The sequence below is a fragment of the Dryobates pubescens genome, chromosome 13 (genome assembly GCF_014839835.1).
Source record: "Dryobates pubescens isolate bDryPub1 chromosome 13, bDryPub1.pri, whole genome shotgun sequence".
In the NCBI taxonomy this organism is placed as follows: Eukaryota; Metazoa; Chordata; class Aves; order Piciformes; family Picidae; genus Dryobates; species Dryobates pubescens.
Window position 1 is genome coordinate 31361514 of NC_071624.1, and position 25262 is coordinate 31386775.

General features: G+C 52.6%; 1 protein-coding gene across 1 annotated transcript; it reads right to left on the minus strand.

Annotated features, from left to right (window-relative positions):
- WSCD1 (WSC domain containing 1) lies at positions 1–24316 on the minus strand. Its single transcript, XM_054166767.1, has 9 exons — positions 23867–24316; positions 15075–15722; positions 11477–11591; positions 10578–10762; positions 6869–6990; positions 4446–4590; positions 2589–2753; positions 1737–1937; positions 1–460 (listed from the first exon to the last, which is right to left on the minus strand). Exons 2-9 carry the CDS (start codon positions 15499–15501, stop codon positions 108–110), a joined length of 1713 nt encoding a protein of 570 aa, XP_054022742.1. The 5' UTR covers positions 15502–15722; positions 23867–24316; the 3' UTR covers positions 1–107.
- Positions 24317–25262: the final 946 nt, after the last annotated feature.

Below are 25262 nucleotides of genomic sequence, written 5' to 3' on the forward strand. Positions count from 1 at the left end.
TTTTTTTTTTTGTTTTGGTTTGGTTTTGTTGTTGTTGGGTTTTGTTTTTTGTTGTTTTTAGAAAAGATGATTTTTACTTTTCAACACAGCAGAGTGCTGCCAGGCCATCATCTTGGCACATACTCTCTGGGCAGCCCTGTGAAGTTCCTTTCCCTCAGGGCCTCATCCACTGTCAGGATGTAGCTGTTGATCAGAGCCTTCATTTCCTGGGTGAATGGCTCAAAGTCCTTCTGCTTGGCCCCAGACCGTTTGAAATTGCCATCCCTGTTGTTCTCCACGCAGAGCAGTCTGTCCTCTGTCACTGTCACGTTCAGGAACTCCACCATCTCCTTCAGCTTGGGGATGAGGCTCTGCTTCAGGTCCTCGTAGTGGACGACCAGCAGGCGCTTCCCGTACTTCAGCCAGTCCAGGACGTGGGAGGCCCACCAGGAGGCGTAGCTGTTGACAAAGTCAGGCCACTCTGGGGACAGAAAACAGGACAGTGACACCCTGGGAGCCAGGCTGCCTCGCAGCAGCTTCCCAGGCTTCATCCCGCGCAGCCAGGCTGGCCCTGCGGAGCCGGCGCGGCCGGCTGGGTGCCTGCTGAAGCGCGGCCGGGCTGGCTGCTGGGGGGCAGCAGCTTGGCTTGGCAGCTCCAGGCGTGGAGACAGATGGTGCTCAACCCTGCTGCCCCCCGGTCACCTGGACCAGGCAGACTTCAGAGGCCTTGCCAGGAGGCTGGAGAAGGAAATAGGATTAGCAGGGAAGATTGCTCTGTTCCTGGCAGACGGGAGGGATGTGAGGTCAGCTACCAGGACCATGGGGCCAAAATTGACTGAATTATTTCCCCACCTTTGCCTTGGGCGCTGATGACACCTCCATCCCCATTTGCTCTCTGGGATAATTTAATTTCCTGAGGATCAGGACAGTTCTAGCTAAAGCTTTTGGGCTGGACAAAGAGAATTTGTGGCTTCAGTGTAACAATTTGTAATCTGTGGCACAGGAAAGCCATTCCCTCCAGAACGTCTCTCTTTTCTAAGGGCTACTTTGTCTGGGGTTTGATGAATAGGTGTTGAGTTGTGACTGATGAAAGATGATACTTGGGAAAGAAATCTGCTGTGACAGAGCAGGCTTCCCCCCAGCCCTGTGCTGTGTGGTTTGCCAAAGCACAGCTCTAACTCCTAGGTAGTGCAGGAGGAGAAATGCAAGAGCCTCTGCCCTGCTGCAGTGGGGAGGTCACAGCTGCCCCATCCAGCTGGCCAGGGACATGCACAGTGTGGGGCTGGCACCTACTGAAGTCTCTGCATGAGTTCCAGGACTGCTGAATCTCAAGTCCCCTTACTGCCATTACCTTTATTTATCTGCAGTGCAGCAGCACCTGTGCAGTGCTGTAAAATTCCTCTCAGGGCAGGCTGTGCTCCAGTGGCTGCTCCACATCTTGCATTGGGTTTCTCATGCCCGCTGCAGGGGCAGGTTTCCTCCACCCCACGCAGGCTGGTGAATGGCTGCTGCACCTGGAGGTGTTTGCTCTGCCCCCAGCAGCGTGGCAGCAGCAGCACCCCTGCTGTGCCACCTTCCTTTCCCTGGTGGTGGATGCAGAGCAGAGCCACAACCACTCCTGCGCTGCAGCTCTGAGCGCTTTGGGCACCGACCTCAGCTGCGGGGGGGGGGAGGTCCTGCCACTGCAGGGCCTGCCCCTGGCACGCTGTGAGGGCAGGGTGTGAAGCCTGCAGGGGCAGCCCGGGGCCCAGGCTCACCTTTGCTGCGCCAGGCGCGCTCGGCGGCGTAGCCCAGGTGCCCGGCGTACTTCCGGTTGAACTCGGCCACCAGCGACTTGTAGGGGTTCCTGATCAGCAGGATGGCAGAGTCAAACATCTCGATCTCTGTCCTGCCACTCTCGTGGGTCTTCACACAGATGGTCCTCCTGCTTCTCCAGTGGTCTTTTTCCCCTTTAAAACCTGGTTCACAAGGCAGGGCTGTTGGCTTTTGCACCGGACTGCACGCCCGTGCCTGCCGCACTCCGAGTCCTTCCCTACAGGGCTGCCAAGCTGCTGTGAAAGTCCCACTCGAACCAGTGGTAGGGCCAGGGCATGGGGCACGCCTTGGGAGCCTGGCTTCCCTCCCCTGGGGATGGCTTGCTCAGCACCTCACTGCCACAGGGCTGCTTCTCACAGGGCCAGGGCTGGGTGGCTGCTGAGCGGTGCGGCTCCTCGGGGTGCTGACCTCTCAGGAAGGCTCCAAAGTTCAGCCCTTGTGTGGCTGTGGGATCTGACCCTCAGGGGTTAGCCGACTACTTTTCAGCAGCTGGTCCTCAGGACCAGCTTCATGGCTGGGAGCTGTGCACATGCCCAGCAGCACCAGCGCAGGGGATGGGCACAGGGCGCAGGTGGCAGCCTGGCTGCAGGCTGTGAAAGCAGCTGCCAGGCTCAGCCTGGTGCTGGAGCTGGCCCTGCCCTGTCTGTGCCAGGTGAGACCGCGCTCAGGTCCTGCTAAACGCACCCACGGGGACAGGCTGTGCCGGCTCCCAGCAGATGCCAGAGTGAGTGAATGAGGGAGCAAAGCTTTGAGCCTGCTGTGGACTCTGCACCCCACCCCTCTGGACAGGCTACCTTTGTTGTAGAGGGCTCCATCGAAGTAGTAGCTGCCGGTGTAGTAGCCTGTGGCGTGCTCGATCAGGTGCCGAGCCCAGGTGTTGCCAGCCCCAGGGAAGCTGGACAGGGCAACAAAGACTTTGGACTTGGTAGCCAAGAACTTCCTGTCCGTGCAGCGAGTGTCTGTGAGCACAGAGGGTAAAGAATCGTAAGATCACAGAGTGGCTCAGGTTGGACCTTACAGATCATCTCCTCCAACCTCCCCGCCATGGGCTGTGACACCTCTCAACTAGACTCAGCTGCTCAAGCCCTCATCCAGCCTGGCCTTGAACATCCTCAGGGAGGAGGCAGCCACAGCCTCCCTGGGCAGCCTGTTCCAGAGTCTCACCACCCTCCTACTGAAGAACTTCTTCCTCAGCTCCAGTCTAACCCTGCTCTCCCTCAGCTCCAAACCATTCCCCCTTGTTCTGTCCCTAGACACCCTCCTGAGAAGTCCCTCTGCAGCCTTCCTGTAGGATCCCTTCAGGGATTGGAAGGCAGCTCCAAGGTCCCCCCAGGAGTCTTCTCTCCTGCAGCTCCTTAACCCCCAGCTCCTTCAGCCCGTCCTCACAGCAGAGCTGCTCCAGCCCTTGGATCATCTTTGTGATCCTTCTCTGGGTATCTCACTGTTGGCACAGTGACATTTACTGATTCCACTGACAGCTTTGGACTGCAGGGTTTATTGCTGCTTTTTTTCTCTCTTACAAATACAGGATATCAATTCAAGTCCAGTTGTGTGTCAGCCATGTCCCAAAGGTAGTGCAGTCAGAAGAGCCCAAAGAGCTTACCCTCAGAAGAGGTTTCTGCTGGGTTTGTGTGTGGCAAACCCCTGCACTCAGCAGCAAGTTGTGATGCAAGCCCCTGGCTGCCCCTTTGCTAAGGGTTCTTTCCCTGGCAGGTTGGCTCCTCAGTGAAACCCTGACCATTACACCTGGAAACAGGGAGATCTGAAAGGAGCTGGGCTTCAGCTACACCCCTGTGCTGCTGCTCCTCTCCCAGGGGCCGGGCAGCCAGCAGCCCACACAGCATTTCTCTCCCGGAGGGGTGAGACGTCTGCTCCCCCTCCCTAAATCCTAACCTTATTCCTTAGTGTGCCAATAAAAGCAAGGCTAGGATGAGAACCAGTGCTGATCCTCTGTGATGACTCAACAAGAAGCCAGGAAATAAATTAGGAATTGCTCTCCTCATTCTTCAAAGCAGCCTCTGAATGGAACCATGGCTAGAAAGTTCCAGCACAGTCCAAGGGAGGTTGTCTTCTGCTACTACTGATCTACACAGATGTGGGAAGTAGTAGCAAGCTCATGAAAGCAGGTGTTCTTCTTGCATGATCTTTTCATGTGCTAGTGTCTGCAGTCTACCTCTGAACTGGGAGATGGAGGGGGAGGAAAAAAGGGTGTTGAGTTAAAGCAGCAATCCAGAAAAGCACTGCATTGGTTTAATTTTGAGCCTGTGAGGAGCTTCACTCCAGCCTGGGCACATCGCTGCGTGGAGCAAGTTGCCGGTGCCACCTAAGTGGTTTGCTGGATTGGAGCCTTACTCTCTGCTTTGTTGTCTGGCTTTGAAAGGTGCACACAGCTGGCTATTTTAGAGGAAGATGGGTGAAGCAAAATGAGAGTCTGCAGAGCTGCCTTGGTGGTTGTGTGCCCCAGGTGTGTGTAAGGAGCAGAACTGGAACCAGACCATGGGGTCCCCAGGGTGCTGCATGGCTCAGGGTGTGCCCGCCCAGGCTCTGCCCTGTCCCACCTGCACAGCAAGCGCACTCCTGGGGCAAGGGGGTTGTGCTGCTTAAAGAGAGAAGGGGAAGGTGCCCACCCATGGGTGAGGCTGGGACCATACCTTGCACAGGTGTCTGATAGACCTGGCAGTACCCAGCCTGGCCGGCGCTGCAGAGCTGCACATCGGCACCATGGCGCAGCGGGAAGCGCCCGGTGGGGTACCCACAGTAGCACTCCTGCCCTGGGATGACTGCCAAGGGAAACTCCTATGGAGGAGAGAAAATAGATCAGTGCATGGATGGCACAGCAGCAGCAGCAGCCCAGGGGTGCTGCTGTGCAGACAGAAATCGATCTGCGCCCAGCCGCTGGCGAGATCAAAGCTGAGCCTCAGCTCCTGCTTCTGACGCTGCTGCTGCCTCTGCACACAGCAGGCTCTTAACAGCTGGGCTTCAGACAGAGGCCTTGGAAAGCTGGAGAATTCCCAACATTCTGGGTTTTTTCATTACTCATAATTTTATAATAGTCCTGCAGCACTGAGCTCATAATTCCACCTGGAAAACCTGTCCTCATTTGCCCCCCCCAATCAGCCTGCTGAATTGGAGCATCTGTTAAACTTCCCCTTCTCCTCCCCCAAACTGAGGGGGCAGCTGTCCAAGGGTTTGCCTTATGCAGTTGATTTTACCAGAGGTTGTGTGAGGGAAACTTGCCCTTAAATGTGAAGAATTTAAGCCAAGAAGGAAATTTAGACCCAGCAACTGCTGCGAGCATGTTTAAAAATAGAAAGAAGTCAAACCCTGGCAGAAGGATGTCAGCCAGCCTGACTTCTCCAAGGTCTGCAAAGCATCAGTGTGTGCAGTGGGGCTGACAGAGGGCCTGAGAGCTGCTCTGGTCACTTGTGGACAAGCTCTTTAGAAATGTGATGCCAGGTCCTCCTGGCACACCCATCCTGAGGGATGAGGGCAGCAGGGCTGCAGTGCCTAAGGCTGGGCTACGAGGTGGGTTGCCAGTCCCCAGGCTCTCTGAGTGGTGCTGGGGCGTGCTGGTGTGCAGGGCCTGTAGTGATAGGAGGAGAGGCAATGGCTTCAAACTAGAGAAGAGTAAATTTAGCTTGAATGTTAGGAGCAAGTCAGGAACAGGCTGCCCAGGGAGGTGGTTGAGGCCCCTTCCCTGGAAATAGGATAGGATAGGATAGGATAGGATAGGATAGGATAGGATAGGATAGGATAGGATAGAATAGGAATGAACCAGGATGGAAAAGACCTTTGAGATCATCAAGTCCAACCTATCACCCAACACCATCTAATCAACTAAACCATGGCACCAAGTGCCTCATCCAGGCTCTTCCTAAACACCTCCAGGGATGGTGACTCCACCATCTCCCTGGGCAGCACATCCCAAGGGCCAATCTCTCTTGCTGGGAAGAATTCCTTCCTAACATCCAGCCTAAACCTCCCCTAGTGCAGCCTGAGACTGTGTCCTCTTGTTCAGGTGCTGGTTGCCTGGGAGAAGAGACCAACCCCCACCTGGCTACAACCTCCTTTCAGGTAGTTGTAGAGAGCAAGAAGGTCCCCTCTGAGCCTCCTCTTCTCCAGGCTAAGCAACCCCAGCTCCCTCAGCCTCTCCTCACAGGGCTGTGCTCCAGATATTCAAGGTGAGGTTCGACAGGGCTCTGGGCAGCCTGATCTAGTTGGGGATGTCCCTGCTGACTGCAGAGGGGGTTGGACTGGATGACCTTTGGAGGTCCCTTCCAGCCCAGCCCATTCTATGATTCTGTGACCTGCACAGCCACAGAACAGCTGAGGGACACTTGGAGCTCTTTCAGAACAGCTGAGGGACACTTGGAGCTCTTTCAGCACGGAACATCCCATTCCACCTATTCCACATCAACACTTTCTGCCTTTTAAAAGTCTTTTGGAGTCTGAGAGCACCTGACAGGACTGCTGAGCAGCTTATCTCTCACTCTTCCCCACGTGTTCCTCCTCTGATAAGGAGTCAAATCCAACACATGTGCCATCGGTGCCCAAACAGCCAACATTTGCTTAGTGAATGAGAGATGACATTGTCAGGAACTATTTACAGATTCGATCCAAGGGCAGAACAGTTCAGTTCCTACCTGCAAACAGCAATTCTTTCCTTTACAACAAAGCAGCCTTTCTCTGTTTGAGAAATCAATCAGCATCCTGGCCCTCAAACATAGCCTGGAATAAAGATGTACCTGGTGCCTCGTGCCAAGCAGCACCTGCAGGCACCTGGCTTGTCTGGGAGGCTGGAAGTTTTGTGAGGAGCCCTAAGGAGCCACTGCTCCCCTGCTTGTGCCCGGTGCTGGTGGCTCTGGTGCTCTCAGCTGGAGCTCTGCTGCATCTCTGGGCACTTACTCCGAGTCCTGTCCTTTAGCAACTCATTTACAAATTCAGAGCTCCAAGGCACTGCTCTCTCTGCTGTTCCCTCACTAGATTAAAATTTAAAGTAAGGAAGGGGAGGGGGGGGTGGAAAAAAGAAAGAAAGAAGAAGCAGCAAAGATGTGAAAGGAGAAACTGTCCTTACTTTCTTGGAGCAGAATTCAGAGCACATCTCCACCGTCAAATTGGGCTGCATCAAAGAGGCTGGAAAGGTGGCTGTTAGATTTTCTGGAGCTCTGAAACAGCCTCGATAGATAACATTCCTCCCTGCAGGGGTAGGAAAGAGGTTTCTCTTGAGGAAAAGAAAACAAGCCAGTGCCCACAGTATCCTGCCTCGCTCACAAAGAACAATATGAGGTTGAGAAGGTAGAAAAATAAAATAAAGTAAAATAAAGTAAAGTAAAATAAAATAAAATAAAAAGTAAAATAAAGGAAAATAAAATAAAAAGTAAAATAAAGTAAAATAAAATAAAATTAAATTAAATTAAATTATAAGTAAAATAAAGTAAAATAAAATAAAGTAAAATAAAGTAAAATAAAATAAAATAAAATAAAATAAAATAAAATAAAATAAAATAAAAAAAATATAAAATAAAGTAAAATAAAATAAAAATTTAATAAAATAAAATTAATAAATTTTTAAAAATAATAAAATAAAATAAGAATAAAATAAAAAATTAATCAAGCAAAATAAAAAGAATAAAATAAAAAAGAATAAAATAAAATTTTAAAGGAATAAAATAAAATAAGAATTAAATAACATAAAAAATAATAAAATAAAACAAGAGACACTAAAATAAAAAAGATGAAAATGAAAAGAATAAAAATTAAAATAAATAAAAATTTAAAAGAACAAAATAAAAGAAAAAAGAATAAAATAAAATTTTAAAAGAACAAAATAAAATAGAAAAGATTGAAATAAAATTGAAAAAATAAAAAATATTAAAATAAAATAAAGTAAAATAAAATAAAATAAAATAAAATTAAATTAAATTAAATTAAATTAGAAGTAAAATAAAATAACAATAAAATAAAAAAGACTAAAATTAAATTTAAGAATAAAATAAATAAAAACCCTAAACTATAAAAGACTAAAATAAAGTTTTAAAAGAATAAAATAAACTTCAAGAAGAATAAAATAAATTCCACCTTCCAAATGCTGTAGAAATAAGCGAAGCAGAACCCCAGGAGCCCTGAGCTGTGATGGAAAGCCCGTGGTACTGCAAGGAGCCCAGGCCTTTAGCTTTGTGTGACCACTGAAAGCAGGGCTGCAAGCAAAAGGCTTTCAATTAAATTCCGCCAGAGGAGGGCCTCGCTATTGTCTGCGAGTCCCGGTTTTCCTTTGAAGACGTGCTTCCCTCTGAAAGACTTCCAAAGCCCTGATAAAAATCTACAAAGCTTCCCGTGATCTGCGCCAGAAAAGAAAAGGGATTCAAAGGAGTCCCCAAAGCCACCCCGGGGACTTGTCCTCCTGCCCAGCTGCTGCCTTGCTGAGCTGCCCCTCTCCTCTCCCCCCTCGCTTTCTTTTCAGGCCAAGGGACTTTGCTGCAGCTTTCAAAACCTAAACCAGGCTTTTGTAAGCTGCACAGGGAGAAGAGCTTCCTTCAAGTCCTTGGCAGCAGCCTCTGATCTCACCTGCTCCTGTATAAACACCACTGAGCTTGCCAGAATTGCTCTGTTTTGTGCATCGCTGTGACTGAAGCCAGGATTTGGCCCAAATACTCTTTCCAAGCAGCGACACAATTTTCCTTCCTGCCTAAGGGAGAAATGTCCCTGCCAGAGCAAATCAAAGCCCCAAAGCCACCATGGAACTCACCGCCCCGGGTGGGGCTGTGCACTGGCATCGTGTGCAGCTGGGCTAGGGGTGGTGACAAAGAGAAGAACCTCGTGTGGCTGATTAGGCAAGGACAACGTCTGTGTGTTGTAGGATGCTTCTGAGGACTGTGGGCTCTAGGAGAGTGGAAAATGCCTTCACTTCATCCCTCTATACTGACTCTCTGCTGTGACAGGATTTGCTGAGCATGACCAGCAGGGAGGAAGGTGGATTGGGGAATGAAGCTGGGTCTTCTGAGTGCTGGTCCACAGCCACTGGCTACCTTAAACCCCTCACCAGAACTGCTGTGGGAAATATGTTGGATGACAGCAGAGAAGAGAGGCAGTCTGGAAGGCAAAATTTGCTTCTGCATGAATTTCCTGGCAGAAAGGCCCAGATTCTCCACTGGGAGCCAACACCAATCTAAGGAGGAGCAGCTCGTGGTGGCCAGGGAGCCAGGCTGGGAAGGGAGAGGTGAGGGATGGAGAGGGGAACTGGCAGACCCATGGCTGGGAAGGTTCAAATGGAGATGCCACTGGATCTGCTCTGGGAAGGTTTTAATGGAGATGCCACTGGATCTGCTCTGGGAAGGATCAGATGGAGATGCCACTGGATCTGCTCTGGGAAGGATCAGATGGAGATGCCACTGGATCTGCTCTGGGAAGGATCAGATGGAGATGCCACTGGATCTGCTCTGGGAAGGATCAGATGGAGATGCCACTGGATCTGCTCTGGGAAGGATCAGATGGAGATGCCACTGGATCTGCTCTGCACAAGCAGAAGCCTTAGTGAGCTCTGCTCTCTGTACTGCACAGAATAAGTCAGGGATGCTGCTGCAGGTCCAGAGTTACTTTCCAACACTCTTGTTCATCGTGATTAATGCTTCTGTTGGTCCCTCAGACAGCTTGTGTCAGTGGGATTCTTCAAACAGTCAAAAATCAGGTATTACAAAGAGCAAACAAACCACAAATCTAGCTCCAGGCTAGATTAATTTGATGACTAATTCATTAATACTTGAGAAGAAAGGGGGGAAAAAAAAAAAGAAGTGGTGCAGCCTTTTCCTGTGCAATATGGATATAGATTTTATGCTGAAGACTTAAACAGTGATGCATGTCTTGGGAAGCCTGCCAACGTGCCTGTCAGCCTGACACTAGCAATTTAGGTCTGTGTACCTTTGATATATAATTTATATGTAGGTAGGTGGATTTTTGTACAAACCTTGACTTGTCTTTAAGAAGAAATGAAGTACCATCAATACTGGCACAGCCTAAGGTCTTGGTGCTGCTTCTCAGCAAATAACATCTGTAAGGTCTGGTAAGCCTGCCAAAAGTAAAGGCTGCTCAGCTGCTTAGATATTTTATGTGCTTTGTGTTGGCCCAAAGCTTTATCTCCCATGGTAGCTAATTGAAGGACAAGCAGAAGAAGTGTTGTCATCTACGGATGAAAGAAAAATCCCAGCTGTCACCAGGAGTCCTTGGAAGAGCAGAACTCTGTAGTGCAACTTGCCTCACTTAGAACAGTTTGCTGTGCCACTCTCTCTGGCCTCTACTCGCTCTCCTGCTGCAGTCACATAGAACTGGCTCTGGTTAGGGTCGTTCCCAAGCCCAGGGTGGCGTTTATACAAGGGCTTCTCTGCCCTCCCACTGTGAGGCACCCAGTTTCAGGGCTGTTTCTTGAACGCAGGCAGTTGTGTTCCTCTGCAGTGGAAGCAGAAGGGGGTAGACTTGCAGATGAATTGCTGCTGCTGTTGCAGTCACTGCACTGTGTTTTGTTTCCTCCCCGGCGACACGTGGCAGCCCCAAGGCAGCGCTGCTATTTCAGGGAGGGAGCCAGGGACCCGACCAGCAGCACACGGACACTGTGCCCCACGGGCACCTTTGTCCTTTGCTGTTTCCAACTGCGGTGACGAAGGGAGCGGGGCGAGCCGCGGGGCCAGCCCGCACCGCCACGGCACCTCCCCGCGGGGCACCCGGGGGAAAGCGGCAGCCTCTCTCCGGCCGCCTCCCTCCCGCCGCCCCGCTCCGGCCGCACTCCTACTTACGTCTCCTGGTTGCTGCCCGCAGCTCCTCCACCCGGTAGACCGAGAGCCGGTTGACCCCTCCGCAGACGGAGCCCTTCTCGCCCTTGCATTCGCTGTTGCACTCCTCCGGCTTGGCGGCGCTGGCCGGCAGCTGGTTCCCGCAATAGCATTCGGCTCCGTACGCCAGCCCCGCCAAGGCGTACGCCCTGCGGGAGCAAAGCCGGGCACCGTTGGCATAGCTGTCCTCTCTGTCCCCCAGTTTACACCAAACAAAGGCAGGAGCCTGTCCCTGTGTGTGGCTCCAGACACGGCCAGCCTTGGGGACCAGCGTGGCCTCCTCCAGGTCAGGCTTGTGCCCTTCCTGCCTTTGCCCACCCGGTGCCACAGCCACGACAGCCCTGTCGATGGAAGTGACCCCAGAGCTACCCCTTTGGGTCTGGAAACTGTCTAGGCTGGTTTAGAGCGACAGAGAAGAAAATCCCCTCCTAGAGGTTCTGTTACTTGGGCGTTTGGGATCCAGACAGGCCATTGCCAAATGCCCCAAGCCAAGGCAAAGCCACTGCTGGAACAGCAGGCACAGGGCACTCTGCTCCCACCCGTGGCTGGCTCCCTGCCTCTGTGCCAGCTCCAGGAGCAGGCACCACAGGCTGCCAGTGCCTCCTGTGACCAAAAACTTGGGCTAGAGGGCAACAGCTGACAAATATCTAACAAACCAGGGATTTTTGCTTAGTGCCACAGGTCGTGGATCAGAGCAGCACTGAAGCGGTGACTTTAAGCCAGGCATCAGAGTTGACAGTATCAGACAATCCCTGCTCTCGCCGATGCTCCGTGTTTAACCTGTGCATGCTTTTGCCAGTCCCAATTCAGTTCCACTGACTGTCAGAGTAGAGAAAACACGGAGTGGAAGGCATGCCACTCACCTCTCGGCACAGGCTTCCTGGCAGTGGGACACTGTCATCTTCCGTAAGTCGTAGAACACAGCTCCCTTCAGCGTCCTCTCCCTCGAGTCATCGCTGAAGCATCCCACGTAGGTGCCTGTGTGCATGCCAGACCAGAGATGGGGAGAGGGCAAGCCACCCAGCAGCCACCCAGTGCCATTTGTCTCAAGCAGGGCTCTGCTAGGTCTGCCAGAACCTGCCAGGTCCTGCTGCTCTGCAGGCCTGTTTGTGGGACCACACCTCTGTAGGCACGGTCGAGGGGGCAAGCTCAAAGATCCACTGCAAGTGAGCAGAAGGAATATCAGACTCAGCTCTTTGCCTTGGGTTTTTGGGGGCACTCCTGCCTTTGCAGAGCCTGCAGCCACCCTGGAGCCCCCATTGCAGCTCCATCTCCTTGGTGACAAAGTGTGGAGGATTTCTGAGGTGGGGAAGGAGAGAGCCTTCCACAAGTGAAGGAGGAGGGAGCCTTCCACAGGTGAAGGAAGAGGGAGCCTTCCACAGGTGAAGGAGGAGAGAGCCTTCCACAGGTGAAGGAGGAGGGAGCCTTCCACAAGTGAAGGAGGAGGGAGCCTTCCACACAGAATAAACTTGGAGAAATCTGCTTGGATTTCTCCCAAGTTTTCCTGAGCCCCCCTGGCTGATAATGAGCTGATGCAAGAGGAAATATTTTACACAATCAATTTTCTGTGGGTATGAGGAGTTCTATTAAAGCTATAATGGAAAGATAACTTCAGTCTTAAGTAGGCAGCACTCTGCAGCTATCACATTGATCTCTCTCTCTCTCCAGTGCAAATGACTCTCTTAAAATATGTTTTGCTTTACTTAGCATATGAAAGATAAATATTTTCCTTAGGCTGCCTCCTGGGTTAGGCCTTTTCTGGCTTTTGTTTTTTCCTTGTTTTGTTGTTGTTGTCACGAACAAAATACTCTAAAAACCCAGTCCCCATTTAGGGTTTTTTTTTTGCTAATATGTTTGGAAGGATGATGTGGAGTGTCCCCCCTCCCCTGCTGCTATCCAGCAGCTGAGTGAGTGTGAGTACATTTTATCATTAAAATACGAAGGAAGAAAGGAAATTTGATTCTGGAGGAGCAGCACGGAGATGATAACACAAGGAAATGAAATAACGAGCTGTGGACAGGAGCAGAATATCATGAAAAATGAAAACATGAAGCATTGTATTAACAGCAAAATAATCCCCAAGGGAAAAGGGGGGGGAAAAAAAGAGGCTTCAGGGTATTCCAGGAGAGGGTTTTTTTGGAGGCAGGTTAATAAATCAGACACTTCAGTGTTACAAACACCACAGCAGATCTCCAGACCTGCTCGCTGGTAATTTGCAAACATGCAATTAGAAGATTCCCAAGCTGTGAATGCACACCCACAGCACACTGCTGAGGAGAGGGGAGTCCCACACCTGCAGATCCTGCTGCAGGCTTGCCATGTGGAGGCTTTGATTCAGACCAGTAGCAGCAGAACACTCAAGGTGTGGGGCCCGGAGCTGGGCAGCTGGGGCAGCCCGGTTGGCACACCCGTGTCACCCTGCTCCCAGCATCCCTCCCACGCTGCTGCCGGCCCTGCAGCAACATCTCACAGCTGTCCTCTTGTGAGGACCCACCCAAACTGCCCCTCCTCTGCAGTGTGGAGGTGCAACTCTCAGGGCACCCCATCGTGTGCCCTGCTTTACCACCTGGAGAAGAGCAGCCTGAGAGGGGGTCTTATAAATGCATGTAGGGTGGAGGTCATGAGGATGAGGCCAGACTCTTCTCGGTGATGCTCAGTGACAGGACAAGGGACAACAGGGACAAACAAGAGCCTGGGAGGTTCCATGTGAACAGGAGGAGAAAACTCTTTGCTGTGAAGGTGCTGGAGCCCTGGAGCAAGCTGCCCAGGAGTAGTCTTCTCTGGAGAGATTCCAAACCCCCCTGGCCCTTGTGATCCTGGGCAAGCTGCTGTGGGTGCCCTGCTTTAGCAGAAGGGCTTGGACTGGATGATCCTCAAAGGTCCCTTCCAACCCTGTTCCATGATTCTGTGATTCTATTCTATGGTCACATTGCTCTCCCTTGTAGCCCCCTTGCATCTCCCCAGGCATCACCTCACCTGGGCCCCTCCTTCTCACATCACCAGCCCCCACTGGGCAGCTGAGACCAGGCTGTCTGCTGAGTGAAGCAGCAGTGCTGCCAGAGAGCTGGCAGTGCCTGTGTCCAGCCCTTCCCAGTGGGGACAGGGATGGGAATGGTGGCAGAACCCTTCCCCAGGGCTTTCTGCTTCCCTGCACCAGACAGTCACTGGTGTGCAGGACGCAGTAGCTGCCACCTCATGTTTCATGCTCGTGCAGGGGCTGTTCTTTGGCTCTGAGCACCCAGGCTATGTGCTAGGGGCATGTCATGAAAGGCAGTGGGGTTCTCTGGGAGACATCTGCACTTTGCAGGCTGTCTCCTCTGCTACCAAAACCTGCTATTGATGGGATGTTTTGAAGTGCCAGTGGAGCACTCTTGGGAAGCTCCAGCTTGGTGCTTCAGGTAACTCCAGCAGTTAGCCTGACTCATGCTGTGTGACTCATCTTCCACACACCATCCATCACCCTCCTGTTCCCCTTTCTGACAATTCCCTCAGTAGGAGGCAAGAGCTGGCACCCCTTTTGTGGGGTTTTTGCAGAAGGTGCCCCTTTGTTTGGGTAGATTTATTCAACAAACTAAAGAGCAGCTTAGCAATGTGGTGTCTAGTCATCCAGATCCCATTGCCTTTCTCACTGTCAGTGCAACTTCTCAAAGAACAACTCTTCCAAGAGGCAGTGGATCAAAGATTGCAAGCTGTGGTTTGATGCTGCAGCCCTGAGAGCACAGGCAGTCACCTAGCTTGAATCCTCATGCTGTGTTGGGCTCCTCAAGGGGGCTTGTCGGTGGTAGAAGCCTCATCCCTGGAGGTTTTGAAGGCCAGGCTGGATGTGGCTCTGAGCAACCTGATCTAGATTCATAGAATTGTTAGGGTTGGAAGGGACCCCAAGGATCATCCAGTTCCAACCCCCCTGCTGTGGGCAGGGACACCTCACACTAGAGGCCAAGCTGGATATGGCTCTGAACAACCTGATCTAGTGTGAGGTGTCCTTGCCCGTGGCAGAAGGCTTGGAACTGGCTGAGCCTTGGGGTCCCTTCCAACCCTGACAATTCTGTGATTCTATGACTGTGTGACCCACACCTTGTCTCCCTAAGGGCAGTGGTCACAGAGGGCAGGCCAGGGACAGCAAGTGTGTTTGCAATGGCAGTATTTAGTATAGGAAGCTTTAGCAGCAGAGAGGCACTTCTGGACTTCAGACAGGCTGTGGTTTTGGATGGTTCATTTAATAAAACCCCACTTTGAAAGTGTTCCCTGTTCTGAGAAAGAAAATCAATTAACCAGTGTTCATCTCTGCCTGCTTGAAGAGAAGATAATTCAAATTAGGGAAATGTATTTCACTGTCTGGGCTTCCACTTAATCAATAACACTTCTGTGGAGCAGGTTACAGCTCAGGGAGGTCAGGACTGGGCTTTAGGGCCGTGCAGACATCAGAAGAGGTTTGAAATGGGGCAGGGGTCTGTGCCTTACCTTTGTGCTCAGCAGTGTGCTTCATGGCTTTAAAGCCCACTGTCTGCATGGGCTCCTGGTCGCTGATGAACCTGTGGAACCACCTCCTCCTCAGCTGCCTGAGCTCCAAGTTGCGGGACACGAGCCACCGCGGGCTGTGCCACTGCTCCAGGGCTGGCTCCTGCAGCGTGTCCATGCCCACCAGCAGCCTGGCACCCTGCCGGGGGCTCTGCAGCGTCCTGGGGTCTACCATCCCGACCCCGGCCGTCCCGTCCAGCACCGGCAGGGCCTGATTAGCGGAGGTCCCACGTGAACCTTGCTGGATCACCAGGCGGGTGCGCTGCAGCAGCAGCAGGCTGCCAGCCATCAGGTAAGCTGCCGTGAGGAAGAAGAGCAGGAACTGGGTCCGACGGAGAAACTTCTGTAGCCTGAAGAAAGCTTTGGCCATGCCCTTGCCGAACCCGGGCCCTTCACGCTTCCCGACAGGCCCCCGGATCTCCTCCCCTAAGTTCAGCCCATCCCTTTGGTGCCTTCTTCCCGGCTGGTGGCGGCAGAGCGAGGCGCTGGTGCGGCGCTGCCGCTGGGCTCAGGCGCCCGGCTGGCCGCAGGGCTCCAGGCGCTCCCATGGCGATGCCATCCTCGTGCTCTGCCCAGCGGCGATGCTGACACCTGCAAGGCCAAGGGGGGAGGTTGGCTCACACCCAAAGGGAACAATACGCCTCAGCAGGGTGACCTTCCCACCCCCACCCCCCAGCTTCTGCTGCTGAGCAGTTCTCCATCTGTTGTTTCTAGTGATGCCCTTTAGAAGCTGTAATCCAATGGGAACGATTGATGAAGCAGAAGCTACTTTCACATCTTCAGCCTTACTTCCCCCCCTCCCCCCCTTTTTCATGTTTTTCCTTTCTTTTAACTTGGAACACACAAGAAAAGCCTTCATGGTGAGGTTATTTCTCGGGAGATGCTCAGGAGAAAAGTTGTTTCTTCTGTCAAGAGTCAACATCTCCATCCTTTGCCAGCGGCTGGAGCAGGCAGCCACGGTGCAGGCATCTTTTGGGGAAGGTATTGTCAAATTCCTTCCTTTCAGCTGAACAGTAGCTAAGCTACCAGTGCAGATCAGAAGGAGACAGCAGAGCGAGCGTGTGGGGAAGAAAGGAACTGCATCAGCTCACAATAGCTAATAATTGTTAATCTCTTTGCAGCACAATCAAGGCAGGCTTTGTGCTGGGAGGGGATTTGGGGCTCCTGAACTGACAGAGGTGCTGTCCCTGTTGCCTTAAAGCAAACCGCAGCCCCTTGCTGTTTGGTTTAGTAGCTTTCTGTTTCCAAGCATCGAGGTGAGGATGTGCAGGGACAAAACCCAGCCAAGTGTGTGACAAAAGTTAATTTCAAGTTTTCTCAGCCATCTCTCGACCGCTTCTGAGCTTGGCAGAGCTCAGTTGTGCTGTTGTATACCATGATGGGATTGTCTGGGCAAGAAAAGCTCCTTTGTGCTCGAGGGAACCTTTAACCTCCTGCAGCAAACAAAAGCTGGCATCTCCCTGTAAGTTCCTGTTTTCCCAGTCAATCACTTCTCTGTGGAGCCAGACAAGTGTGGAGAAAAGATGCAGAGCTTTCCAGAAAAGAAAATATTATGGCTCTTGCTTAGCTTTGCAGTTGGGGCACACTCCTGAAATCCCCAGTCCTGGCAAAGAGACATCCATGCCCTGCGTTCCTGGCTGAAGCATCTGATGCAGTTTTGTGGATAGTCACCAATGCCTCCCTCTTCAATAGGTGCTACCAATTAAGTCCCCTTTTCCTTCAGTTGTAATCCAATGGGATTCAGTTGTGCAGCTTCTTTCTACCTCAAGCAGCAATCAAAGCCAGAGCTCAAAAAACTTCTAGGCTAGAAATCTACTGAAGTTCAGCTGGGTCTTTGCCAGCTGAGCCCCAGCTCCCTTTGTGTGACCTTGCAGCTTCAGTTGCCACAGGGGGCTGGCACAAGGCTGGGTGGTGATTTAGGTGCTTTTAAAATACTCTTCTGCTAAAGCTCATGTATGCTGCTCTCATTTGTACAGGGCTGAGTAATATTCCATCTCCCCATCCTCCCAGAACTTGGGGGAGCCAGCAGGTGCCAGGGGTGCCAGGCTTTGGCACGCTGCAGGAAACGAAGGAGACTTCCTCCGCCGCAGAAGACAGCACAGCTGCCTTCTGCTCAGCTCCCCAGCCAAAGCAAATGCATTGATTTACACCAGCTGGAGAGCTGACCCTTAAAAGTTAAATTATTGAAAAATCTCTGATCAATGTTGTGAGCACTCAGGAATTACAGTGAAAGGGTCAGAAGTAGCTCGGCAGATGAACAGTGAATTAGTCATAATTAGATAGTGCAGGTTGTTACTGCACTGATTTATCTGGAGAAATCCTGTCTGTCACACAGGTACTGTCTGACTCACCAGCTGTTCCCACCACGGGGCTACTGGCAATCTGAGCTACTCCCACAAGAGTCCAGCCTAGAAGAAAGATGGGAGGGAGAGTGCGGCCGTTCAAGGTGCTGACCGGGCAGTGACCGAGGCCAGGAGGCAGCCACATGCCTTGGTGGCTGATGCCCAAGCATGCTGCTTGAGTTGTCCCCTGTGATGCAGAGGGATGCCCCCTCTAAAATGCTGCTGCAGTGCCTGGGGGGTGAGAGGATGATGGCTGCAATAGAATAGAGTAGAGTAGAGTAGAGTAGAGTAGAATAGAATAGAATAGAATAGAATAGAATAGAATAGAATAGAATAGAATTAATGAGGTTGGAAAAGACCTTCGAGATCATCAAGTCCAACCTATCATCCAACACTATCTAACCATCTAAACCATGGCACCAAGTGTCCCATCCAGTCTCTTCCTAAACACCTCCAGTGATGGTGACTCCACCACCTCCCTGGGCAGCCCACAGACACTCCAAAGTTTAAGGCTCTTCTCCATTGCACCCTGGGATAGGCCAAGGGGCAATGGATATAAACTCCAGCACAGGAGGTTCCACCTCAACTTGAGGAGGAACTTCTGCACTGTGAGGGTCACACAGCACTGGAACAGCCTGACCAGAGAGGTTGTGGAGTCTCCTCTGGAGACTTTCAAGCCCCATCTGGATGTGTTCCTGTGTGCCCTGTGCTGGATTCTATGGTCCTGCTCTGGCAGGGGGGTTGGATTGGATGATCTTCAAAGGTCCCTTCCAACCCCTAGCATCCTCTGATCCCCTGATTTCACCCCCCCCACCAGCAAGATGAGGTTAGGCAACTTGATCAGACTTGCAGTCATCTTTGCCCAGCCGCAGCTCAGGGTTTCACAGCTCTTTGGGTGTGCTCAGACAGGGATCAAGTCACAACATTCAGAGGTGCTTTGAGCCACAGCTCGACTGGCGAAGGCCATCCAAGCTGTGTAGCTGAGCTTGGGAGTTATGCCTGAAACTGCATCAGTGCCACTGTGTGCTTGAGCAGATCCCAGTTGGTTTCTCTGTGATTGCAGTGATGCAAAGTGCAGCAGCTTCAAGCTGCATCACCTCCATCAGGAGGTCTGCCTGGGCAGTGTGTGGCGATACCTCCCGGGGCCAGGTCTGGCCACTGCCTGCCCAGGATGCAAGGTGCTGCCTCCCGTGCTGGCAGGGTGAAAACCCTGCTGTGGACGGGAGAACTGCCCAAGATACCTGACCCCATTTCAGTGTGCAGCAGGCTCTGCATCCCAACACCAAGAAACGTTTGGGATCTGCCTTTCCCTCTTTCCCAGGGAGAAGCTGCCTCGGGGTCTCTAAAGGGCTAACTCTGCCTTTTGGCCAGGGGCTGGAAAAGTTTGAGGAGCAGCAGCAGCAGCAGCAAGGCAGTTTTACTGCAGTCAATATGACAGATATAAATTACCTCCAGATGCATTCACCCTCAGTGCAGTTGCCATGACAGTACATTGTAGTAAAACCCAACCAAATAAATAAGCAGCCTCTCCGCCCACAGCAACTGCTGCAAATCAGCAACTCAGGAATTAAATGTTGCTTTTTAGTAGGGGGGAAACAGCAGAGTGCTGCTGCTAGAAAAGAAAAATAATAGCAAAAAAAAAGAAGAATTTGGTGGGTTTGGGTTCCCCCCCCCCCACATCCAACTGCTTCTTGCAGTATCGTCAAAGTATGCCTAAAAGAATCGGAGTGCATCACTTAGAATCGTGGAATCAATAAGGTTGGGAAAGACCTCAGAGATCATCAAGTCCAACCTGTCCCCCAGCAACTCCTGGCTAACTAAACCATGGCTTTGAGTGCCACATCCAAGCCTTTTTTGAACACCTCCAGGGATGGGGACTCCACCACCTCCCTGGGCAGCACATTCCAATGGTTAACAACTCTCTCTGTGAAGAACTTTCTCCTCACCTCCAGCCTAAACCTCCCCTGGCACAGCTTGAGACTGTGTCCTCTTGTTCTGGTGCTGCTTGCCTGGGAGAAGAGACCAACCCCCACCTGGCTACAACCTCCCTTCAGGGAGTTGCAGAGAGCAAGAAGGTCTCCCCTGAGCCTCCTCTTCTCCAGGCTAAGCAACCCCAGCTCCCTCAGCCTCTCCTCCCAGGGCTGTGCTCCAGACCCCTCCCCAGCCTCATTGCCCTTCTCTGGACACCTTCAAGTCTCTCAATGTCCTTCTTAAACTGAGAAGTCCAGAACTGGACACAGGACTCGAGGTGTGGCCTAAGCAGTGCTGAGCACAAGGCAGAATGACTTCCCTGCTCCTGCTGGCCACACTGCTCCTGATGCAGGCCAGGATGCCCTTGGCCTTCTTGGCCACCTGGGCACACTGCTGGCTCATGTTCAGCCTACTATCAACCAGTACCCCCAGGTCCCTCTCTGCCTGGCCGCTGTCCAGCCACTCTGCTCCCAGCCTGTAGCACTGCCTGGGGTTGTTGTGGCCAATGTGTAGAACCTGGCACTTAGATGTGTTAAATCTCATGCCCTTGGACTCTGCCCATCTGTCCAGCCTGTCAGGGTCCCTCTGCAGAGTTCGCCTTCTGAGGATGAGGATGTTAAAAAGGAAAGAGTAAGGAGGATATGAACTAATATCTGGTGATGGCAAATGTTGCATTCACCCTTTTCACACATTTCACTTGAAATGAATGCAGTGAAATGGAAAGCAAAGGAAAGTCTTCTGTTCCTGTTTATCAGTTCTCACAGCCAAAGGGGCTTTTAGCACTGTATTAATTGAGAGTTAGTGAAAGTGATTGTTGAAAGGAGTTTGAGGAGGGCAATGTTCAACAGCAGAAAAGATCTCCAGGTGAAGAGAATGAGGAAAAGGTTAACACTGTGACCAAAGAAAAAGGAAATCATTGGCACTTCACTTCTTCAGGTTGCCCAGGGAGGTGGCTGAGGCCACCTCCTTCCCTGGAGATATTCAAGGGGAGGCTGGACAGGGCTCTGGGCAGCCTGATCTAGTTGGGGACATCCCTGCTGACTGTGGGGAGGTTGGATTGGATGACCTTTGGAGATCCCTTCTGGCCTGGACCATTTGTGGTTTAGTTGATTAGATAGTGTTGGATGATAGGTTGGACTCGATGATCTCAAAGGTCTTTTCCAACCTGGTTATTCTATCCTATCCTATCCTATCCTATCCTATCCTATCCTATCCTATCCTATCCTATCCTATCCTATTCTATTCTACTCTACTCTATCCTATTCTATGATTCTGTGATTTTTCACTGTCTCTACAAAGGCAACATCTTAAAAGAAAGACCCCTCTGACTCAGGCATGCCTTGGGCACCAGTGGATTTGCTGGCTGCAACCAAGTTTCCAGACCACTGTCCCAGCATTGGGGAATCCTCCTGAGCACTGCTGCAGGGAGTTATTTGTTGATTCAGGGTCTGTCAGGATTCATTGAGAAGTTGCTATAAGGAAGAGCCAACCAGTACCTTGCTCCCAAAAGGGTCTCAGAAAGTGGGACAGATGTCAGACCAGGCAGCTGCCTCAAGAGAGGTGGAAAGAGAAACAGAAGGAGGATAGTAAAGTTCTTGGGAATTCACTCTTCCAGCTAAGGAGTTGCTCCAGAGTTTCAAGGGAAGGCTGAATGCTTTCAGTGATGCTCTGAAAGCTGGGAAAGACTGAAGACAGCAAAGCTCAGCCCCTGACTTGCAGGTGAAGAGTTGCTCAGCTGAGGGCTGTCCCTTCATAGGGTGCTGAGTGCAGAAGCCTGGGGCAGTGCTGCAGCAATGGCTGCAGCTCATCACCAGCTGCTCTTGTCTAGGGACCAGCAGGATTTTGCAAATTCAGAGCTCTTGGCACAGAAGTAGGATTGTTGTCTGTTATAAACTGAAGGGAACTGGATTCACAAACACTATTTTTAGGGAGGAAAAAAAAGGAACAACCACACCATCCCTCTTCCATGTTTCTCCTCTCTTTTGTCAGCTCTCCTTGAGGACAAATGTCAGTTAGGACCTAGCTGAAGGACTTGGCTCGCAGCCTTCCTTTTGGATGCAAGCTGCCATTTTCTTCAGGCTGTTTGGAAACTCCAAGCCAGCATCACGCTGCAGGAATGGACATAGTAAAAGTCTTGAGAAGCTGCACATTTTGTGTTGGGATCCTGTCAAATATTTGCAGTTCCCTTCAGTGGGATGGCTAAGAGCATCCTGAGCAACCCAGAGTAGCTGCAAAGATCTGTCCTGGGATGGCCAAGAGCAAGATCTGGCCTTCCTGAGACTGAGAGAGTTGGGGCTGCTCAGTCTGGAGAAGAGAAGGCTCTGAGGAGACCTTCTTGTGGCCTTCCAGTGTCTGAAGGGGGCTCCAAGAAAGCTGGGGAGGGACTTTTGAGGGTGTCAGGGAGTGATAGGACTGGGGGGGGATGGACCAAAACTAGAAATGGGGAGATTCAGATTAGATGTCAGGAAGTTCTGCCCCACAAGGGTGGTGAGAGCCTGGCACAGGTTGCCCAGGGAGGTGGTGGAAGCCAAATCCCTGCAAGCATTTAAGGCCAGGCTGGATGTGGCTGTGAGCAACCTGCTCTAGTGTGAGCTGCCCCTGCCTACGGCAGGGGTGTTGGAACTGGATGAGCCTTGAGGTCCCTTCCAACCCTGACAGTTCTGTGGTTCTATGATGCTTGCTGATCAGAAGCTTTCAGAAGCTCTTCTTCCCACTTGCGAAGTTTTGCTTGCTAGAGGATGGCTCTGTGCCGGCTCTTTGCACCTGCCTCCTCACGAGCAGCTCCTCCCTGACACAGCACTGCTCTGAGTGTCACTGCAAGCACAACACAAGCTCTGCCAACACACCAGAGCTGAGGCAGAAGCAGCACAGTTCCTCCACATACTGCAGCGTGAGAGCTTTCCAGCAAGTTTACCATCGCTTGGTACGAAGGCGCTTGCTGCGAGATGTGATCAGGCTGCAGAGTTCTCTTTGATGCTGATACTGGGTTAAAGCTGTCAAGTATTGGTGAACTGTGGTAAATATAGCAGGGGGTGGGGGGAAAGCCCTCATGGGTAGCAGAAAGATGGAGGAGAACTCTGTAGTCCATGAAGTAGTCAGATCAAGTTGCAAATACCTGAGCTGGAAATCCAGGTGATAGCCACTGTGTGGAGTCTGAGGGGGCTGACAGCTGACAGGTAAGTCAGCTTTGGAAGTGAAGGAAATTGGCAGAGAACAGAGCTGCAGCCTGAGGCTGGAGAGTCAGTGCCAGCTTGTGCCAATTTGGTCACAGCAGCTCTTTCCACTAGCTATTTTTTCTTTTGGAGGCCAATTTTGCAGCACAGGTAGGTGTAGAACTCGGCAATAATTCTGTTGGTGAAGGCAGCAGCCTGTGGTGAGGGATGCAGAGGAGCATGCAGGAGGCAGCTGGCCCAGGAAGGTTTTGTGAGAGCGAGTGCTGACTTGGAAAGTGTTCAGTGATGGTGCTTAAGGAAGCACACCACGGTGACAGGGCATCTCTCCCATTAACTGCACCCTTTGTACCTAGCTCGGTGACAAAGTAATGATCAGGAGGACTGACTAAAGCCACTCTGGATGGAGACATGCCCATACCTGTATTTTCTGTACATGTAGATGCATTCTGTACAGGCAGGGATGGGTGCTCCAAAGGTAATCTGCAATCTGCTGTCACCATCCCCCGACACGCTGAGCCCTATCAGCAAACTGCACCCTGGAGCCTAGAAAGTCTTTTGATCAATACTAACGCCATTTGTGCATACTGTAGGTCCCTTTGATATTAAGAACTCAAGCACCCAGCAAACGATGCCTTATCTGCAATTCCTAAAAAGCCCAGCGTGGTTCTGTGGCCAGAGGCTGAAGTTTTGCAAGAGACTGTTGTAGAAAATGTACCAGGGATTGATTTCTGCCTCAGCCCACGGTAGCCAGGGATCCCTTCCTGCCTGCTAGGAAACCTACTGGGATTAAAATGCCACGCAGATCTGCATCTAAATCGCAGGTATTTTAAACACGCCTGTCACGAGCCCCTCAGCATCCCCATTTCTGCAGCACCCAGCTGTGTTTATCCGGCAGGATGCACCTCGGGGGCTGCGCTGGGCAGCGGGCACCCTGCCTGCCCGGCTTGTTCCACACACTCCCGCCTCGTCCCTGCGACTCTCCGAATGCGGTGCTCGGGGCCTCGTCGAGGGGGCACCTCCCGAGCAGACCCCAGCCGGGGGAAGCAGCGCGGCCGAGCTGCCGAGGGTGCGCGCAATGGATCCGGCCCCGCTCGGGCTGCGGCGGGAGGCGATGCCCAGCCCCAGCCGCCGACTAAAAGTTGTCTGGCGATGCTGTCAGAGCCGGCTGACAAACAGCCTGCAGCGGCGGATCGTGCGGGGAAAAGAGGAGGAAAGAGGAGGAAAGGGGAGGAAAGAGGAGCAAACTCACCGTTCCGTCACGGCCGAGGAGCTCCCGCTGCAGCCAGGCACAGCCCCAGCCAGTCCAGCGCGGCGCGGCAGCGGCTGCAGCGCATCTCCGGCGCCGGTAAATCCGCTCCCTGCCCTTCCCGCTGATCCTCCTGCTGCCTGCCGGCTCCAGCGCACAGCCCCAGTCCTGCCGGGATCGTCCCTGCCGCCGCTGTCGACAGACCTGCCCGGCCCCGCACACGCTCCCGGCTCCCCGGTGCCCGCGGCTCAGCGCGGCGGGGCGCGGGGGTCCTGCGCCGTGCGGGGGCTGCCGGGGGGGCCTCGTTCCATGGCCTCCAGCTGCCCCGGCGCTGCCGAATGCCCGGGCCGGGCGCGCACTCGCGTTCCGTGAGGCTCCGGTTGGTGCAGCGGAGCCGGTCCGTTACCGACTGCCGGGCGGCAGGGCTCCGCCGCCGCTTCCCGAGCGCTGCACTCGCCCCGGCGCACGGCGCGGCCCCGGCTGGGGGCGGAGCGGCGGCGGGAGGCCCCGGTGCGATCAGCAGAGCGGCTGCTCCCGGGGCGCTATCGCCGAGTCGCTTCCCACTGGGGGCAGAGCTCTCGGGAGCCGCTCCTCGGGATGCGCGAACCCTTCCCAAGGGCCAGGGGGGCCCGGGAGAGCGAGGCTCCCGCAGCCTCCCGCCACCGGCTCGGAGATTTCGGGCAGCAAATTGTTATTCCGGGCACAGGTGGAGAGAAGTAAATTATTTATAAATGCCAGAGCCGAAAGGCGCTTTGCTCGGGGTCCTCAGCCTGTGCTGCGCTGCTCTGGCTGTGCTGCTCTGCTCTCCTTTCCTCTGCTCTCCTCTGCACTGCTTCGCTGCTTCGCTGCTTCGCTGCAGCCACGGACTCTCTGCTGCTGCTTCCTGCGGAGATTGTCCTGTTTGTAATGATTCTTTATTGTGCTTTGGCATCTGCATTTAAATGGCAGTAGGCTGCCCACCGGGAGCTCCGTGTGGTTTTGAGGCTCCCCATTGCCTTTCCCTCTTTATACGATGCCTGAGGACGTTGGTCTCTTGGAGACAAAATCGGATGCAGTTGTGGGGACCCTGGTTTGCCTCCTGCACCGAGGGGGAGGTCAGCAGTGTCAGAGCCAGCCCCTGCCTGGCTGTCAGGAACCAGCACTCGGGGGTTTTCTTGGGTCTGAGATGAAAGAAGGAATTCGGATGCCAGGTGGGCACTGACCGTGTTTCCCTCCTCTGCTGCACCAGGACTCTGGCTCTGGCCAGCCCCCCGCGGGGCTCGGTGGTGCTGCGTGCCTGGGGCTCTCCATACAGAAGAACCTGCCCCGCAGTGCTAACCAGGGCCTGAGTTACACGTGGCCTTCCCTTCTCCACCTAGTTTAAAAGAAGACCTGTTGGTTCATTTCAGACCTCTGCAGA

Bases quoted from the DNA above. Each gene is read 5' to 3' on its own strand.
- WSCD1 (XM_054166767.1), bottom strand. From the start codon at position 15,501: ATGGCCAAAGCTTTCTTCAGGCTACAGAAGTTTCTCCGTCGGACCCAG. The intron at 6,991-10,577 runs GTAAGTAGGAGT...CTACCCCTGCAG, and splicing joins GCGGGCAGCAACCAGGAGAC to GGAGGAATGTTATCTATCGA. The intron at 1,938-2,588 runs GTAGCCTGTCCA...CTTGTGAACCAG, and splicing joins TGGAGCCCTCTACAACAAAG to GTTTTAAAGGGGAAAAAGAC.